General features: G+C 43.9%; 1 protein-coding gene across 4 annotated transcripts in view; it reads left to right on the top strand.

Annotated features, from left to right (window-relative positions):
* The window catches only part of HACL1 (2-hydroxyacyl-CoA lyase 1), a 32,157-nt gene that overhangs the window by 9,178 nt on the left and 2,326 nt on the right, over positions 1–20,653 (top strand). For 2 of the 4 annotated variants that reach the window (XM_053359558.1, XM_053359556.1), the window contains 13 exons: positions 284–364; positions 1,367–1,439; positions 2,579–2,656; positions 3,716–3,810; positions 5,603–5,715; positions 7,004–7,139; positions 8,521–8,626; positions 9,830–9,913; positions 12,090–12,191; positions 14,722–14,876; positions 15,987–16,145; positions 16,266–16,373; positions 18,763–18,949. In XM_053359558.1, the coding sequence (XP_053215533.1) occupies positions 284–364; positions 1,367–1,439; positions 2,579–2,656; positions 3,716–3,810; positions 5,603–5,715; positions 7,004–7,139; positions 8,521–8,626; positions 9,830–9,913; positions 12,090–12,191; positions 14,722–14,876; positions 15,987–16,145; positions 16,266–16,373; positions 18,763–18,949 (1,477 nt within the window). The remainder of the gene's footprint in view (positions 1–283; positions 365–1,366; positions 1,440–2,578; positions 2,657–3,715; positions 3,811–5,602; positions 5,716–7,003; positions 7,140–8,520; positions 8,627–9,829; positions 9,914–12,089; positions 12,192–14,721; positions 14,877–15,986; positions 16,146–16,265; positions 16,374–18,762; positions 18,950–20,653) is intronic. The other 2 variants (XM_053359554.1, XM_053359555.1) reach the window with 2 other exon arrangements.

Raw genomic sequence — 20,653 nt, 5'->3', positions numbered from 1 at the left:
GTGGCCAATACTAAGGAGATACTTTCACAGAAAGGAGTCACACCCCTCCTCTCTTACTCATATGCGCATACTTCCCCAGAGCCTCTCTGACTTTCCTGTATGGTTTGTTGATTAAAATTTGTAGCCTGCCTCTGTCCTTCCAAATTGATTCTTCAGCATGATGTCCTATGACAGTGTTTCCTCATGATGCATTTAGAGTAATTTGCTCCCCTGCCTGCTAAATCTGTGTGTTCATTCCATTCATTCTTATATACCTTCTTTGGTTTTTTCCCTTTGTTTCTAGGCCTGGCGTGTGCCTTGTAGTTTCTGGTCCTGGCCTCATACATGCTCTAGGTGGAATGGCAAATGCAAACATGAATTGCTGGTAATGAACCTATGTTTTTTGGGGGGGTTTTGATTGACCGTTAGTCCAATTTCTAATTAATCTGAAGTTACAATACAAATCGTGTCATGAAAGCCAGATAAAATGTCATTTTTCTTCTGCTTCTTTACTCTCTCTGTGTGTGCCGTTTTAAGCAGGTAGGGCATTGCACTAGGACAGCATACAAAATACATATGGTGACTCGTCCATAGATTTCAGATCTTTTTTACAGCAGCCAAGTTCATTATCATACAGGAAAAGAGCTTGATACTTTAGGAAATCCATCAGCTGAATCATGTCGGCTGTGTGACCAATATAATCACACCATAACTTGGTTTAAAGATGTTGTTTATAGCAGCATCTTATCCTTTAAGTGCAGTGTCTGTAGCACATGATAACATTATCACTTGGTAACTATCATATTATCAGGTAGGGTAAGAGGCATCTTGTTTATTCAGTCATAAAAGAGGAGGCAAAAATCTCTTAATCTTTTTGCAGAACCAATTCAACCTTTCTCTGTGTGTGTTTCCCTCTCAAAAAAAACCTGCCGTCTGTAATATTAGGCAAACTGGTGATATGTTAACTTGAGTCCTGTATGAATCTTGTTTTGAAGTGATGAAAGCTTGCAAGGCCAAATCATAAGTAAGATAGTGAGATTGGGCCCAAAATGGTGATGGTCCTAATTCAAAAGATCCTCCCGCACAGCAGCATTAATTGGAGTCATCATCTTGGAAGTGCCAATTACCTGTGTTGGAAGGCAGGACTAGATTCAGCCTTCTATCTCCCCTTTCCTCTGACTCCCCCAGCAGCTGGTGAGTCTGTCAAAGCTGAGCATGCTTACAATTTCTTAGAAGATTCCTGGGCCCAATCACCATGGACTCCTGGGTACCAGATGCTGGGGTTTATGCCATGCTGCCATTTTGCAGGATCAAGGTGAAACTGTGTCGGAATCTTGATAATTCATGACCCCTGGTTCCAAGAAATGTTTTCCCCCCCTCTCCACAGGCCTTTGATTGTTATTGGAGGTTCCTCAGACAGAAATCAAGAAACGATGGGAGCTTTCCAAGAATTTCCGCAGGTACACAGCTTGGTCACTTTTTCCTCCATAAAGGTGTTGCATGAAATGGTTTAGGGTATTCGATCTGTGGAACTGGCACTGCTCCAAATGCCACATAATACCCATTCCACATATGTAAGAAATTGATCTTTAAGTGTGATATCAGGTAGGCAACTTCACTGTACTGTTTTTGGCACCTGCTGAAACCATTTTTGTTTAGGCATGCCTACCCAGATATCTAGAATGCTGGTATGTTTTTAATTTAAATCGTGGTTTTAATTTTCTGAATGTTTCACTGGATTTTACTAACAATTTTATTGGTTCATTCTTTTTGAAACTGCCTTGAGTTGTTTTACAACCAAGTGGTATATAAATGTTAGAAAATAAAATAAATATATATGAAATTAATGATTGAGTTTATTTATTTTATAAAATATTTTGTTATTCATTGTTGCTGTTTAATTTATGAATCATTTTCCTTGAGGCATCCCAAAACAATTTACAATACAGCATCAACATGTATAAAACTGTTGCATATACAAAACCAATTTAAAACAACTACCATCGCAACACATATATAAAATCTCTTCAGATCCAATACAGATGCCAGCTGGGATAAAGATCTCCACTTAGAAGGCTTGTTGGAAGAGGAAAGTCTTCAACAGGTGCCAAAAAAGACAATAGAAAAGGCACCTATCTGATATATAGTGGAAGGGAGTTCCAAAGGTTAGATGCTGCAGCACCGAAGGCCCGATTCTGACATTTTGCAGAATGGACGTCCTGATAGGATGGTATCTGTCGCATGCCCTCTCTTGCAGAAAGCACCAATTGGTTGGATTTAAAGGCTGTTGTGGTTTTTTGTAGAATCTTTCTTTTACTGAATATTGCATGTTAACATAGTGTTGTCTGGCATCAGCTGTGATGCCTAATTTTAGAGGCTGCATGGCACTGAATTCCAGCTCCTGCAGAGCAATAGCCAGTGAGGCCCACTCCCGTCATTCCCCACTTGTGGGCTTTCCCTTTGGACACCGGGAAACAGGATGTTGAGCAAACCTTTGGTTGGGTCCAGCCGAGCTACTTCCTTTCAATAAAACTCACGCTGTGAGAAAATGAGAAACAGGTAAAAGTTGGCTTTAGCGTATGTGTTTGCTTGAATCTAGGTTGAAGCTTGTCGGCTGTACAGCAAATTTTCCGCCAGGCCCAGCAGTCTTGAAGGTATTCCTGCTGTGATTGAGAAGGTATGAAGCAGTTGAAAAGCATTGATCCTTGCTCCTCAGCATTCAGCTCTGCAGGCCAGGCAACCTGCAGTAGAATACAGTGGTACCTCAGGATACTTTACCTCAGGATGAGAACAGAAATTGTGCTCCAGTGGCGCGGCAGCAGCAGGAGGCCCCATTAGCTAAAGTGGTGCTTCAGGTTAAGAACAGTTTCAGGTTAAGAACGGACCTCCGGAACGAATTAAGTACTTAACCAGAGGTACCACTGTATTACAGGGGCAGTGCATTATAGTAGATTGTAGGTGACATCTTGATAGAGTTGGCACACCTCTCACTGGTACATCTTGAACAGTAAGTTGTAGGATCATCCTAGAAATGTAGAAAACATCCAATGCTTTTGAAGATGTTAATACTTTACATGTGCTGTTTTGTATATGTAGTGGGCAGTGCAGCCCTCTGCATGTCTACTCAGACGTAAACCTCACTGAGTTTAATGGCACTTGCTCAAAGGCAAGCATGTTTTATAGGACTGCAGCCTAAAAGTGTAAATAATACTCCATCTGCTCTTAGAAAAACAATTTTTGTGAGCACAGCATTATTCTCCCAAAATATATATCCTATATAAAACACACACAGAGTGCTTAACAACACTCTAATCCTTCCAGTTACTCCCTCAAGGAGTAGCCTTGCAGGTTTATTTTTGTGGCTGACACATTTATTCTCTAAACTTTCCAGGAAACAGTTCTGTAAAGTTCCCTGCTACAACTGCCACGATTGTTTGAGCCACCGTTTGAGCCTTTAATCAATAGGTGTTTCAAGGAGTGTTGGCTCAGCCTATGGCATGCGCTGGAACAAAAAGAATCCAGAGAAACTGAAGAACAGCTCCGGGGCATTTACATGGGGGTCATGTTACTTAAAATAGGCAGTCAGCAGGAGATTTTGACTTGGTTACTCCAGATATAACAGTGGCTACAGATGGCTGCAAGCTGAATCCAGCTGCTTTCTTGTTCTCCAAGCTGGATAATAGGTTTAGCCATTGCCTGCAAATTTGGAATGCATTTCTCTGTCTCATCAATCTAGGCTGTCAGAAATAGCATCTACGGTCGCCCAGGTGCCTGTTACATTGACATACCAGGAGACTTTGTAAATATGCAGGTGAAGAAGAGTTCTGTCAAGTGAGTCCTTTATTATTAAGATGAGTGCTTGTTTCCTTTTTTTAAAAAAGGGTGTGTGTGTGCTAGATTGTCATTTTTCCTGTGTTTGAGATCCCTGCAGGAGTGTATTGCTAAGGGAAAGCTTAATCTCTACATATTGAACAAACACAAGAAATTCCTCATAGTAAAAGACACTGAAGAGATCTGGATGAGATCAGGCAGTAGCTTCCTGATCAGCTGGGATGTGTCCAATCCAGCGGATTCCAGTTTACTTTCCTGAAATAGCTACTTAGCATACGCCTTTTAGGGAAACTCCCATATTGATCACCCTTAGTCTGGTGCCTTCCAGCCGTTTTTGTCTACAAGTCCCACCTGTGCTACCTGAGACCATCCAAAACATGGAAGGCACCAGGTTGAGAAGGCTGATCTAGAATAAGACCTGGAAGAACTGAGCTCACCATTATTAGGAAGAGTCTTCAGATCTGGAAGAGACTCAAGCATATATGCCAGTGAACCAACGTTTAAATGGTGAGACATTGCTGATAGGAGATGCTACAGATTAACTGTTGTTTTGAGTCCTATATGATAAATCTAGGGTGAGGAAGCTTTTCTGGCAAGTGGGCCTGATTGTTATCTCCCTACCCACACCTGTTAGACATCAAGCATCACAGGGACATCAGGTGATGCTGAGCTTTGAAGGCCTTCAAAGCACAGTGTCAGACTGTTGGAAGTAGTGTCATGCCTTGCTGAATCTCCCACCCCACACTGTTCCATAAACGTCCCATTTCAGAGGTTTAAAGAAGCAATATGGACCAGCTTCTCTAAACTTTTGATTTTGAAGGTTTAAAGGACCATGCCAGTGGGGAGTATGCCTTGCTCCTTGCCTACCTTAAGGTCTTGCTTGTTTCCTGCCCTTAACCACCCCACATCTGACAGCAGGTATGATGTCAGGCTTAGGGCACCTGGGCATGGCTTCCGCAAAATGGGGAATGACCATTGGCCATTCTGGCTGCAGCTGAGGAGAGTTGGAGGGCCACAAATTCCCCATCCCTCTTTGCACCCAGCCACCTTCCGACTGCTTCATTGAAGATTCTTCTGGAACATTCCCTGACTTCAGTGAAGGCCTTTATGGTGGGGGAGGGGGACATAGGAGACTGCAGTGGGTCTCTCTCACACAGAGAGCCACCATTTGCAGCTCTTTTTACAGTCTTGTTTCTTGAGGAATCATTGTGAGGGGAAAATAACCCTCGCCTGTATTTGACAGAAGTAAGCAAAGGAAATAGTGGGAAGTTGAAACAACAACAAAACGCTTACTTTGTTGAAAATGTTGTGTTCCAGCTGTTTGAAAGAAATCGGCTTAGGAAGGAATGTAGCTGGTGCCTGCTGGTGCCATTCTGCATGTGGCTTCCCACATGTTGCGAGGTAGAATGTGCAATCTGTATTAACCATAGACTGCGCTGCAAAATTGCTGGCTGTGGACTACTAGAAACTTATTACAGGGTAAGCGTTTGTAACAAACATATAATGAAATACTTGAGTTTCTTTTGGAAGCCATTTGTGTATGTTGGTAGAACAATATTGCTCAGTAGAACATTTGAAGTAAAACACAAAGCAAAACTCATCTTTAAGTTCTGGTTTTTTCTGTTTAAAAAGTGACTATAGTGACTCTTAGTTTCAGGGTTGTGAGTTTGGCAAAAGACTCCTTCATTGCAGGGGGTTGGACTAGCAATTCTTGTGGTCCCTTCCAACTAGACAGTTCTATGTCTTCCTATTTCTTTTTTGAAAACAGTGGCCTTTTCATTCTGCCTTCCAGATACATCGAGTGCTGCTCAGCACCTCCCATCAGCATGGCTGAAGTGGCCGCTGTTTCCAGGGCGGCTTCATTCATTGCACATTCCAGAAAGCCACTCCTAATTATTGGCAAAGGTAATCCTCTTTCAAGCTTACGGCTGGTCGTAAAGTACAGCGAGGGGGGAGTTTCCTTCTGTTGCCATGTTTAGATTATATCACAAAGTAAATTCTTCTTGAATGTTGGAAATGAACCCCCTTGAGAAAAATACAGCGGCCTCTATTCAATGTCCCTTTGTTTATGCAAGAGACATAAGAAGAGTCCTATTGAATCACACCAAAGATCCTTGACCAGTCAGATGCCTATGGGAAGCCCTCAAGCAGGGCACAAGCACAGTAGCCCTCTGCGCTCTTATTCCCCAGCAGCTGGTATTCAGATATAGGTACAGTGGTGCCCCGCAAGGCGAATGCCTCGCAAGACGGAAAACCCGCTAGACGAAAGGGTTTTCCATTTTTGAGTTGCTTCGCAAGACGAATTTCCCTATGGGCTTGCTTCGCAAGACGAAACGTCTTGCTAGTCTTGCGATTTTTTCCCCGCTCCCCCCCCTTTTTCTAAGCCGCTAAGCCGCTGATAGCCTTTTAGCAGCTAAGCCTTTAATAGCCACTAAACCGCTAATAGCGCTAATCCGCTAAGCCGCTAATAGGGTTGCTTCGCAAGACGAAAAACCCGCTAGACGAAGAGAATCGTGGAACGGATTCTTTTCGTCTTGCGAGGCACCACTGTAAAGGTAAAGGACCCCCTGGATGGCTAAGTCCAGCCAAAGGCAGTTGCAGCATTCATCTTGCTTTCAGGCCTAGGGAGCCGGCGTTTGTGGCCAGCATGACTAAACCTCTTCTGGCACAACGGAACACTGTGACAGAAGCCAGAGCGCACGGAAACGCCATTTACCTTCCCGCCGCAGTGGTACCTATTTATCTACTTGCACTGGTGTGCTTTCGAACTGTTAGGTTGGCAGGAGCAACAGGGCAGAGCAACAGGACCTCACCCCATCATGGGGATTCAAACCTCCGACCTTCCGATAAGCAAGCCCAAGAGGCTCTGGTTTAGCCCACAGCGCCACCCGCTTCCCCATTCAGATATATAGCAATGTGCAGCTATTGCAACTAGTACATATGGCTAACCTAATCCTCCCCAGCTAAAACTGATCACTGGCCAACTGAAAATGGATTGGCTGTGAGGAACGTACGACCCGGAATGCTACAGCTACCTTTGCCAGTTTTAAAACTAATTGATTTGTTAGTATGTGGGACTTCAGTGACTTCTGATTCTTTGCCAGTTGAGTGGGGGGGGGGATTCTTCATCTGACAGGTGCAGCTATGTTAACAGTGTCAAGGAATCTCTTGTGGTGGTGGGTGTCTTTCTCAGGTGCTGCTTATGCACATGCTGAAAACAGCATCAGAAAGTTGGTGGACCAATGTGGGCTTCCATTTTTGCCTACACCAATGGGGAAGGGAGTGGTTCCTGACAACCATCCATACTGTGTGGCTGCAGCCAGATCTAGGTAAATATATGAATCAGATGATCTCCTCTTGTCCAGCACCGTAAGCTAAAGCATATATTTCTTGAAGATTCCACTCTTTAAATGATCCCTTAATATAAAACACCAATTGCTGCTGCTTACAGCTGAGTGTAAGGAAAGTAATCCAAGAAAATTCAAATGGAACCCTTCTGAATTTCTTTCAGCCTTACAAATATGGGACTTATCCATGCAGATGAAGAGTTATTTTAGGCATAGTCTAAAGCAGGCTTCCTCGTGCTCGGCCCTCCAGATGTTTTTGGCCTACAACTCCCATGATCCCTAGCTAGCAGGACCAGTGGTCAAGGATGATGGGAACTGTAGTCTCAAAACATCTGGAGGGCCGAGGTTGAGGAAGCCTGGTCTAAAGTATGAATTGGAAGGTGTTTAGTATGTTCAGTACACTGTCCTCAAAGCTATGAAATCATGACCATTAGTTGCCATTAGGTTGGGAGGAAATTTCCCGGTGGCTCTGTAACTCAGATAGACAGTTGGGATAATCAATTAGAAGTTATTAGGAAGGTATAGGTCCGTAAAGAAACTAAGATTAAGAAACTGACAAGAAAAATTATCTGAAACCATAACCTTGTTGAGGCTTATAAAACAAACTTGTTTATTTGATTTAATGTTAACAACTGTCTGGACTCTGTGTGTACCTGAGTGAAACGGGTTGGTGGCGGCGGGGAAGTGATCATAGTGGTGGCACAGGGATCAATAGATCGTCAAACGTCAGGGGACCCTGTGTGATCGCCACACCAGTCATTTGGGACTTCAGTGCCACGCATCATTCCTTGACCCTCTCTATAACTAGAAAAAAGAGGGGGCGGGGTTGCAATGTATACAGCGTGCAAAATTCAGCTTCTCTTAGTGTCAAATTTGGTTTATTTTGGTAGGCTTTTAAGACTGTGTGTGCAGTCTGAAATCTTGTGCATAATATTTGCTGTGCCAGTGAGTAACTGGAATTTACCTTCAGTTTCCTGTGAGCAAACTGTTAAGTGCCTGTCTTTATTCTGGTTGATGTTTTTACCCTCTATAATTGGTTTCTACGATGCTTCAGTAATATTTGAATGACTGAAATGTTAGAGGGACATCTCGCTGTGACGCAGCATCTGGGTTGGCAGAATTGGTGGCTGGTGAAGCAGCAACCATGTGTCTCCCAGTACCATGGCAGTGCAGTCTAGGAGGTGGAGCCTGAACGAGTGAGTGTAACCTACAGATAATGTGCATGGGAGTGGGAAACTGTTTTCCCAGGGTAAAATACATCAAAATTTGAACTTCTGATTTTTCAAATGTCTTTTTAAATCATAGTTCTAACGTGTACAAAAATAATAACCATCAAATTCTTTTCTTTGTTTCTAACTATTAGGGCATTGCAGGGGGCTGATGTTATAATATTACTGGGTGCCAGACTGAATTGGATTCTACACTTTGGTCTTCCTCCAAGATTTCGGTCGGATGTAAAGATTATCCAGGTATTCAAACAGAGCCATAATAAAGAATCAGCCAAGGGTATGGCACAGTCTAGGGTGGCTGGTTATTCTACAACTAGGTTAGTGGGATTTTTAGTTACTACGTTTTTATCACATCCTCCGTGAGGCTCAGGGTAGCATATACACTTAGCTGAGCTGGAGAAGAAAAGTCCTCTCAAGTAATTAAATCAAGAAGTAATGTATTATCCTTGATGTAGAGTTTCCTTGAAATGCATCGGGAGCCAGTTTCATTTGCGCAACTGTTTCTTCTTTTTCCTGCCTTTTTCTACTGCCAGGTTTGAGCCTTCTGCATTTTTTGCTCTTGGGGGCAGTTTGTCTCACGCAGCGTGACGGTTCTTATTACGCTGGGTTTAGTACAGCAGGTCCAAGCAAGGTATAGCAGCAGAAAGTTAACTTCTGAGGGGAAATAATGAGTGCAAACAACCTGTTCGTGTTCCTTGCTGTGAGCTGAAAAGAAATGTGAAGAGATACATTCTAAGAGAGAAATGTTAGTGTGAACATTGCCTTGTAACTCTTTTTGCTGTTCGCCGTAATCAAACCTATGTTCAGGTTATATAATAATAATAATAATAATAATAATAATAATAATAATAATAATAATAATAATTTATTATTTATACCCCGCCCATCTGGCTGGGCTTCCCCAGCCACTCTGGGCGGTTTCCAAAAGAATATTAAAATACTATAATACATCAAACATTAAAAGCTTCCCGAAACAGGGCTGCCTTCAGATGTCTTCTAAAAGCCTGGTAGTTGTTGTTCTCTTTGACATCTGGTGCGAGGGTGTTCCACAGGGAAGGCGCCACTACTGAGAAGGCCCTCTGCCCTCTGCCTGGTTCCCTGTAACTTGGCTTCTCGCAGTGAGGGAACCGCCAGAAGGCCCTCGGCGCTGGACCTCAGCGTCCGGGCTGAATGATGGGGGTGGAGACGCTCCTTCAGATATACTGGACCAAGGCCGTTTAGGGCTTTAAAGGTCAGCACCAACACTTTGAATTGTGCTCGGAAACGTACTGGGAGCCAATGTAGGTCTTTCAAGACCGTGTTATGTGGTCTCTGCGGCTGCTCCCAGTCACCAGTCTAGCTGCCGCCTTCTGGATTAGTTGTAGTTTCCGGGTCACCTTCAAAGGTAGCCCCACGTAGAGCGCATTGCAGTAATCCAAGGTTGTTGTCTTTTTTACTCGACAGGTAGACATTTGTGCAGAAGAGCTGGGGAATAACGTGAAACCCACTGCAGCCTTACTGGGTGACGTGAAAGCAGTGACAGAGCAGGTAACACATGAACACACAGATACCTTTTTATGTTTGGTTGGATTTAGGAATTTACAGCTTGATTTTGAGCCATTTTTGGCTAGTGTGCATTATCAGTTAATTTCTTGGGGGCAAACCTCACGCTGATATATTGGGCAGGAGCCGATACCCACACATCATAGAATCATAGAATTGTGGAGTTGGAAGGGACCAACCTTCTGCAATGCAGGAATATGCAGTTGTCTGATATGGGGACCGAACCTGCAACCTTGGTATTATCAGCACCACGATAGACCAACTGAGCTATCCAGGCATGTTAATACCCCATCAAGATGGAAGATTCTGGAGCAGATCATTAAGCAAACAGTCTGTGAGCACCTAGAAAGGAATGCTGTGATCAATAGTCAGCATGGATTTCTGAAAAATAAGTCATGTCAGACTAACCTGACCTCGTTTTTTGACAGAATTACAAGCCTGGTAGATGAAGGGAACGCAGTGGATGTAGCCTACCTTGATTTCAGCAAGGCATTTGACAAGGTGCCCCATGATATTCTTGTAAAGAAGCTGGTAAAATGCGGTCTTGACTTTGCTACCACTCAGTGGATTTGTAACTGGCTGACTGACCGAACCCAAAGGGTGCTCATCAATGGTTCCTCTTCATCCTGGAGAAGAGTGACTAGTGGGGTGCCACAGGGTTCTGTCTTGGGCCCGGTCTTATTCAACATCTTTATCAACGACTTGGATGATGGACTCAAGGGCATCCTGATCAAATTTGCAGGTGACACCAAACTGGGAGGGGTGGCTAACACCCCAGAGGACAGGATCACACTTCAAAACGACCTTGACAGATTGAAGAACTGGGCCAAAACAAACAAGATGAATTTTAGCAGGGAAAAATGTAAAGTATTGCACTTGGGCAAAAAAAATGAGAGGCACAAATACAAGATGGGTGACACCTGGCTTGAGAGCAGTACATGTGAAAAGGATCTAGGAGTCTTGGTTGACCACAAACTTGACATGAGCCAACAGTGTGACGCGGCAGCTAAAAAAGCCAATGCAATTCTGGGCTGCATCAATAGGAGTATAGCATCTAGATCAAGGGAAGTAATAGTGCCACTGTATTCTGCTCTGGTCAGACCTCACCTGGAGTACTGTGTCCAGTTCTGGGCGCCACAGTTCAAGAAGGACACTGACAAACTGGAACGTGTCCAGAGGAGGGCAACCAAAATGGTCAAAGGCCTGGAAACGATGCCTTATGAGGAACGGCTAAGGGAGCTGGGCATGTTTAGCCTGGAGAAAAGGAGGTTAAGGGGTGATATGATAGCCATGTTCAAATATATAAAAGGATGTCACATAGAGGAGGGAGAAAGGTTGTTTTCTGCTGCTCCAGAGAAGCGGACACGGAGCAATGGATCCAAACTGCAGGAAAGAAGATTCCACCTAAACATTAGGAAGAACTTCCTGACAGTAAGAGCTGTTCGACAGTGGAATTTGCTGCCAAGGAGTGTGGTGGAGTCTCCTTCTTTGGAGGTCTTTAAGCAGAGGCTTGACAACCATATGTCAGGAGTGCTCTGATGGTGTTTCCTGCTTGGCAGGGGGTTGGACTCGATGGCCCTTGTGGTCTCTTCCAACTCTATGATTCTATGATTCTAATATATACCTCATCAACGGGGTAGAGATGGGGTGGCTAATTTGTGGCCCCCCCCCAGTTGTGGTTGGGCTCGGTAAATCCCAGCCGGAATGGCCAAAGATCAGGGATGATGGGAATTTTGTTTATTTTCTTTTCTTTCTATACCACCTTGCCAACCTAGCAGTTCGAAAGCACGTCAAAGTGCAAGTAGATAAATAGGTACCGCTGCGGTGGGAAGGTAAACGGCGTTTCCGTGCGCTGCTGTGGTTCGCCAGAAGCGGCTTAGTCATGCTGGCCACATGAACTGGAAAAACTGTCTGTGGACAAACGTTGGCTCCCTCGGCCATTAAAGCGAGATGAGCGCCGCAACCCCAGAGTCATCCACAACTGGACCTAACGGTCAGGGGTCCCTTTACCTTTATACTGCCCTATACCCAAAGGTATAAGACAGCAACATCTGAATTACAGTGTGCTTGCATATTTTATTAAAGGTGCATATCAACAACAATTCAAAGGGGCAAAAAAGCATGATGCTGTTCTATGGTAACAGTTTTGCTGTTCTCTTAGCTTTTTGATCAGCTGAACAAAATGTCTTGGAAATATCCTTCTAGCGCAGAGTGGTGGAAAGAACTACGGGCAAAAATGAAGAGCAACGAAGAAGCATCCAAGGTACTACTAGCAATTTGTAGCAGTAAAAATATATTTGGGTTCTTCTTATGAAATTAATACTGCAGTTCTGTTGATCTTTGTGCACTGTTCTCCTGTATTAAAAAATAAATTAAAAAATTCAGTACATTCGTACCTTGGAAGTCAAACAGCTTAGTTCCCAAATGTTTTGGGTCCCAAACATCGCAAGACTGTTCTGGTTTGAGAACTATTTTTGAAAGCCAAACATCCAACGGGGTTTCTGCGGCTTCCAATTGGCTGCAGGAGCTTTCTGCAGCCAATCAGAAGCCGCGCTTTGGTATTTGAATGTTTTGGAAGTCGAATGGACTTCCGGAACGGATTTCTTTTTTTTTTTTTAAGATATTTATTAAAATTTTCAAAATTAATACAGTAAGAATATAAAAAGTCAAAAAGAAAAAGGAAAAAAAATACGAAAAAACAGAAAAAAAGATACATAAAAATTAAAAACACATTAAGTTCACCAAAATTTACTTTCATTGACATATTTTCCCGACCTCCTCATACCTCCCCTTTTTGTATTCCAATTCCAATTATTGATTCAGCAAATCCTTAACCATAATTCTTAACCTAATAAATTAACATGTTATTATTTTACTTTTACTCTTTCATCCATTTCCTCAATTTATTTTTGCTAACCTTATTTTCCTTTAATTTAGTTCATTTTTTTAAAAAAACCAATTTTACCTCATCCAAACTTAAACATCAATACTTATACATCAATTCATATTTTTAAAACATTCTTTCTAAAGTCGACCCAAATTCCCTTCCACGAATTTCCCAAATTTCATAAACATTACAAAAACAAAAATAAAAGCAAAACACATTATACTTATGTACCCTTTGGATTCCCACCCCCCCCCTTTCCCGGTTCCAGTCCCCAACAAATGTCCATCAGTCTTAATCTACTATTTAGCCTGGAGATCTCACATCCGAGGCTCTTAATTCTCTCTCAATTCCTCTCTGCTGGTTTTTTTGATAGTCCTTAAAATTAAACACCAACTCTCGGAGAAGCTCTGGCCCTTCAGGATCCATGTTTCTTTCAACCAGTCCTCCATACTTAAAGGTGGAACCCAAATCTTGTTTCTTACTCCTTTCAAGTCCAAATGTCCCCAAGGCTCCAACCTCCACCTTGAGCAAATTTATAATCCTTAGGTCTTCGGATCTCCACATAAGGAGATCTTTCCTTTCTTCAGTCTCCAATTCAAGCCAGATTTTCCACATCAAATTCTTATTTTCCTTCATTACCATAATGTCAGGCCTTAAGTCCTCCTTCATCATCTGCAGCTCTTCAGGGACAACATATGTCTCCTTCTCCAAATTCTCAAAGTTGTCAAGTTTCTCTTTCTGTTCAGTTGAATAAACTTCCAGATTCAACTCCTTATCAGTTTCAATGATATTGTTTACAGTTGAGTCCAGAGTTGTAACATTTATAGCCAAAACATCAATTTGGCCTTGCAACTTTCCCAAGAGAACAAAGACTGTGTCCAATTCAGCCTGAATTCTCCCTTCTCCAGCCATTCTTGTAATGTCCCAAATCCCCATCTAGAGGGATTTTGGTTTCTTAGTGTTCATTCCAATCCAAGTCCAAAAATCCAGCTAGTTTGTATCAGTTCTTCCTTGTTTTCAACAAATTATAACAAAAATTGTAACATATATAACCAGCAGTTCTCTTTTTCCGTTTTGACAGCTACTTTGACAGCTGTCAAACTCTTTAGTACCTCATCGACAGGCTCTCTCGCGGAACACTCCCGGGTCCGGGAGGATGGCACTTCGGTTCCCAAAATTAGCTCTTTATCCTCCAGCAAAATTTCTTATACTGCCAAATCGTGAAATTAAAGTCTTTTACCAAAGAAGGAAAGAAGAAAAAGTTCTCTCGAGCTTAGTTAGCAGGTCTTTGCTTTAACTTGTTTACAAGACGGGGAGGCAGACTTCCTTTTTACACCTTCCCCGATCGTGCCTAATTCTTAAAAGCAAAATTTTCTTTACAGTACCAATTTCCGTAGTACTCACGGGTTGTTACTTTTAGAGTCCAATTGTTCAAAAGAAGAAATCAGCGCTCTCCGACCATGGCAATGCGGCTTCACTCTGCAGGAGAAGCAGTCGACTCTCCGCACCGCACCGCGCCACTCACCCCGTCCCCCGTTCCGAAGCCTTTAAAAAGGCTCCTTCGCAGGTCGGGGGGGCGCAAATGGTGCCCGCCAAGTCACCAGGTTCACAGGCTTCACCGCCTGTGATTTTTATGGGTCCCCGCGTCGCCGCAGCGGCAAGACCCGATCCTGCAGAGCCGATTCCCTCTGGAGCTCAGAGGGAATCCGCCATTAGTCGATGGCGCTAACCCGGAAGTCCTCCCGGAACGGATTTCATTCTACTTCCAAGATACGACTGTACTTCAAGTCTATTTTACATTAATGAATCAATATCAGTCATCTTTTCACAGTCCTTACAACTACAGCAGCTGTTGGAGCAGTAGCTCTTCAAAAGCTCTTTTATTTGCTTTGCTTTCCCCATTAAGGCATTATCACTACACAAGCATCTACCAATGAATTACTATCAAGTATTCCACCATGTCAGGGAACTTCTGCCAAAGGACTGCATTCTGGTTAGCGAGGGAGCAAACACTATGGACATTGGGCGCACTATGCTTCCAAACTATCATCCCCGCCACAGGTAAAAAAAAAAAGTTTCTTTCTGTATTTTAATTTTTAATTACAGTTCTAAGCTGGGCATTATTTTATGGCTCCATCTTCAGCATAGATATTCATCATTGTGGTCTGCGGGTCAAATGAAATCTGGTCTTGGGCCAGTTTTCCTCATCGTATAATGAATTCTATTGGCCTAGAGCAAAAAAAATCATGCTCCAGGGTATAATACTTCTAAAAATCAATAGAATGGGTACTTTCTTATCTTAGCAACTGAAGAATCTTCTTCATTAGCTTTAGATGTCTGTATCTACATACCAAAGTTCTGAAAAAGCATCAGAATGTTTCAGGTTAGAGTCCAGCATCTGCATGCTATATCGTAGAACTTGAACAGATGCTTTCTCACCGTAAAACTTGAATTTTGTAATTAGAATTTTGGGAGAAACAGTGGAATAGCCTGGAAGAAATATTTGTGGAGAAATGTTTGTAGCAAAGATATTTCTTTGCCATGACCTTCATGTATTGTGTGTGGCTATTTAAACACAACAGATCTCTTAATATATATATTTATATATATTAATAGGTATTACAAGGCACTTTTCTTATTTCAACTTTAGTTTGAAAGCTACAGTGCTAATGCCATTGCTTTTCTGTTGTGTTCAAGCTCCCAGCTGATTTTTCCAGGGCATTACACACGGAATAGATTTCATGAACCTTTTTGTTAATGACCCGAGAAGCCTATGAAATTGCCCTAACTATTGACATGCTTTTATTTTCCTTGTAGTACAAATCTCAGAGGGAAAACAATGGTTGCACCTGAGCCTTGAGCAGCTTAATCCAAATAATTAGCATGTGCTTTGAAATGCCAGGAATTTAACTCTGAAAACAGCTAAAATGACAATGTTGTAACTTAATGACTGTAAAGAGGCCCTTTCTTACTACCAATTCAGTGTAACATTCATTTATCAAACATTTACAAATCCACACTTTATTCACTTCTGCTTGGGAATACATGCTGTATCTCTTATTTCTAAAGATATCCTGTGCCACTTTAATAAGGCACAAAGGATTTGAGTTAAGAACAGCTGGCAGAAAATATGTGTTGGAAGAAAAGGCAACAGACTTTCTTTCTTTCTAGGCTTGATGCTGGTACCTTTGGCACCATGGGAGTTGGGCTAGGTTTTGCAGTAGCAGCTGCTATGGTTACTAAAGACCGTAATCCTGAGCAACGTGTCGTCTGTATAGAAGGAGACAGTGCCTTTGGATTCTCTGGCATGGAGGTAGAGACCATCTGCAGGTAAAACCTTTGTCTGATTCAACTTTTTAAAAAATGTCTTATGCAGAACAAGTGGAGTAGCCAAGTTTCCCCTGAATATGACACTATTCTGAATGCGTTTCTCTTTGGGATTCACTGCAGATATCATTTGCCGATCGTCATTATCATAGTCAATAACAATGGGATATACAGTGGCTTGGATCAAGATATGTGGAAGGAAATCTTGAAGCTGGGAGAACCTTCTGCATGGTGGGTACTTCTGTGCTGCACTTGCTCAGCTGATTTATTAATGTTTTCCTGTTGGAAATTGAGTGTATGCCAGGGTTCTAGTGTAAAACGATAATCATGGTCATACATCTGTAGACATTGCCATTTCCATATAATAGAATCTCCTGGGTGTTACCACCCCTAATCAAACTCCAGTGAGATAATTGAGGTGTTGGGCTCCCATGATCCGTGCGGGATGCACGTTCGCAACCTGCAGCGTCCGCAACTCGCAGTGGCGCGTCTGCACCATAGCTGTCAACCTTCCCTTTTTTGGTGGGAAATTCCCTTATTCCAGCGCCGTTTCCCGCTGCTTCCCGGATTGTTAGATATCCCGTAGACTGTCCCCGGGACAGGTGAGGCTGTTGATCCCTTATTTTCAAGGCTGCTGATCACTTATTTTCAAATCTGAAAGTTGACAGCTATGGTCTGCACACACACGGGTTGCGATTTGGCGCTTCTGCGCATGCACGACCGCCAAAACCCAGAAGTAACCCGTTGCGGTACTTCCGGGTTTCGGCAGTCCGTAACCTGAAAAAATGTAACCTGAAGCATCTGTAACCCGAGGTATGACTGTAGTTGTGTAGATGACAAGGTGGTGCCACAGACTGTGGGAAAGACAGCAGTACAGTGCACACTCACTCATTCTAGTGAAAGGTGACTGTGGTTTCTCTGGGTTATTCTCTGCTATTGGGAAATCGAAAGAAGAGCCTGGGCAGACAGGGAGGAGGACTCTGGCAGCACAGGTGTGTGGAGCTCTTAGTGAAGTGCATCCTGAGCTCATAGGGAAGTATTTCCATAAGCTTTGTGCCAACATTCCAGAGGTGAAAAAATTACACTCTGTTTCCAAGCATCCTCATACAGCAAAATGCTCAAAGGGCAGAAAAGGAAATGAGCACAGTCATGCCCGCACAGATAGAAAAATTGAGAGCCAGGAGTGTGAGACAGATGCCCACCATAAAAATACCACAATTAAATATTTAATTATGCTGGCTTTTGTCCAGTGAGGCACTATTTCATGTTGTCTGGGAAAGCTACAGAGGTGTGCTTAAGTGCTTTGTAGAAATCATCCAGAATGCTTTGCAAGTGAATGGAAGAGATACAACGTCTCCATTACAGTGGTACCTCTGGTTACAGGTGCTTCAGGTTACAGACGTTTCAGGTTACAGACTCTGCTAACCCAGAAATAGTACCTCGGGTTAAGAACTTGGCTTCAGGATGAGAACAGAAATCGCACGGCGGCGGCAGCAGGAGGCTCCATTAGCTAAAGTGGTGCTTCAGGTTAAGAACAGTTTCAGGTTAAGAACAGACCTCCGGAACGAATTAAGATCGCAACCCGAGGCACAGTGGTACCTCGCAAGACGAATGCCTCGCAAGATGGAAAACTCGCAAGAAGAAAGAGTTTTCCGTTTTTCGAGGTGCTTCACCAGACAAATTTCCCTATGGGCTTCCTTCGCAAGACGAAAGCCCATAGGGAAATCTCCGGGGACAGCGGGGAAGCGCAGCGCATCTTCCCCACTGTCCTCGGACCTCCTCCGAAGGCTGGCGGTGGGGCAGAGAGACCTTCTCCCCCCGCCAGCCTTTGGAAGGCTGCTCCGAAGGCTGGCGGTGGGGCGGAGAGACCTCCTCCCCCCGCCAGGCTTCGGAAGGCTCCTCCGAAGGCTGGCGGTGGGGCGGAGAGCCCTTCTCCCCGCGCCAGCCTTTGGACGGCTGTTCTGAAGGCTGGCGGTGGACCGCCAGCCTTCAGAACAGGTCCGGGGACAGAGGAGAAGCGCAACGCGCCTTCCCCTCTGTTCCCGGACCTGTCCTGAAGACTTGCGGTGGGAGGAGGGTTTTCCTTCCCACCGCCAACATTCAGAATGCTGTTCTGAATGTTGGCGGTGGGGAGGAAAGCCCTTCTCCTCACCGCAAGCCCCGCAAGCTCCGGGAACAGAGGAGAAGCGCAGCACGCCTTCCCCTCTGTTCCCGGACCTGTCCTGAAGGCTTGCGGTGGGGAGAAAAGCCCTTCTCCGCACCGCCAGCCCGGCAAGCGGTTTCCTTAGGAACGCATTAATTGATTTTCAATGCATTCCTGTGGGAAACCGTGCTTCGCAAGACAAAAAACTCGCAAGAAGAAAAAAACTCGCGGAACGAATTAATTTTGTCTTGCGAGGTCCCACTGTACTACTGTACTGGGGTTTCCTATTCCTGGCTAAAACCTCCACTGAAATAATCCTTGAATGCTTGCACAGTAATTAAACAGGCCCTGATCTATCTCCCTGAGGCACGAAAACAATTAATTTCTCTTGCTGGGTGCATTTATCATATCAACAGAGTGACCTTTTATGATGCCAAAGTTATGAGCAAAGCTAGACCTCTTTTTGCTTCATTTCAGCATTCCTCCAGTGTCTCTATTGCCAAACGCTCACTATGAGCAGATTATGTCTGCCTTCGGTGGCAAAGGGTACTTTGTGCAGACACCAGAGGAACTGCAAGCTGCCCTGAAAACAAGCCTGGCGGGAAAGGATGTGCCTTCCCTCATCAATGTCATGATCGATCCACAGTCAGACAGGAAGCAACAAGTGAGTGTCCATTTTGTTCTCCCATTCGGTGTAAGCAAATCATCACTTCCTGTGTTAAATGGAGTAACTCTTTCGATAGCGAAATATCTGTGTTAAAGATTCAACGGCATCTTGGTAAGCTAAGCCTGCTGCTTGAGATTTCAAAGTAGAAAAGTTGGCAGAAAGCACTACAAAGCAATATTTACTCTCAACAATCTCCGTTGTTAAACCAGCAAATAACTTGGGAGAGCAAAGGGGAACTTGATAGCAAATACCTTTCTCAGTCTTTGTAATGGGAGAATAACGTAACAGGTCAAACCTCGGCTTCAGTTTTGTATGAATTTCTATTTTGCACAATCCATATGCCTGCCAGACTTGATTATTATTTTTTTTAAGGAAAAATTATAAACAGTTATGACTAAGAACGGGCACTCTGAGGTCTCTTATGGCCGGCTGATCTCCCTAACTTGGATTTCCCCAGTTCTGGTCACCATTCATTATGCTTCTTTAAAATGCTTCTAGGGACGCGGGTGGCGCTGTGGGTAAAAGCCTCAGCACCTAGGGCTTGCCGATCAAAAGGTCGGCGGTTCGAATCCCTGCGGCGGGGTGCGCTCCCGTTGCTTGGTCCCAGCGCCTGCCAACCTAGCAGTTCGAAAGCACCCCCGGGTGCAAGTAGATAAATAGGGACCGCTTACCAGCGGGAAGGTAAACGGCGTTTTCGTGTACTGCGCTGGCTCGCCAGATGCAGCTTTGTCACGCTGGCCACGTGACCCGGAAGTGTCTCCAGACAGCGCTGGCCCCTGGCCTCTTAAGTGAGATGGGCGCACAACCCTAGAGTCTGTCAAGACTGGCCCGTACAGGCAGGGGTACCTTTACCTTTACCTTAGGCTAGAGTATCTTGTGGTCGCAGAACAGCAAAGAGAGGTGCAAATGCACTGAACAACAACATTCCAAACCTTGTAGACTGTATACTAAAACATTCATGTGCACATCTGTCTGTGTCTGAAAAAGGGCCGTAGTTCTGTCTTTTTGTGTGTGTGTGTGTGTGTGTGTGTGTGATGTGTGTGTGTGTGTGTGTGTATATATATATAATATATATTATATTTGTAATATAACGTGTACAGACACTTGTCCGCTAGGGTTACTTTTCATTTCATTCCCCTGCACTTCCCAGGAAGTATCGTGAGACAGTTTGGCCACAGCTGGCCATCCATGGGTCAGGGCTACCTCGAAAAGGAGCTGCATTCATTCCTTCAAAGGGAAATAAACACAGGGAATGTTCAGTTCACGGCTTTTTATTCGAGATTAGGTGTTACAGCACCCCCTCATTGCCCCAGCCAACACTGTGATGCCTCCAAAGACAATTTAGCACCCAGGAAGTGCAAACCAGCACTCTCTACTTTTCCAAGCCCTTCCCACCATTTTGGGATTGAGTCAAAGAAACGCACCGAAGGAAGTCTATTTTGTAGTCTGGTTGTTGATTTAGAGCATGGGTAGGCAAACTAAGGCCCGGGGGCCAGATCCGGCCCAATCGCCTTCTAAATCCAGCCCACAGATGGTTTGGGAATCAGCGTGTTTTTACATGAGTAGAATGTGTCCTTTTATTGAAAATGCATCTCTGAGTTATTTGTGGGGCCTGCTTGGTGTTTTTACATGAGTAGAGTGTGTCCTTTTATTTAAAATGCATCTCTGGGTTATTTGTGGGGCAGAGGAATTCGTTCATTT

This window comes from Podarcis raffonei, chromosome 12, assembly GCF_027172205.1.
Source record: "Podarcis raffonei isolate rPodRaf1 chromosome 12, rPodRaf1.pri, whole genome shotgun sequence".
Taxonomy (NCBI): domain Eukaryota; kingdom Metazoa; phylum Chordata; class Lepidosauria; order Squamata; family Lacertidae; genus Podarcis; species Podarcis raffonei.
This window is presented reverse-complemented; position numbering and strand designations above follow the sequence as displayed.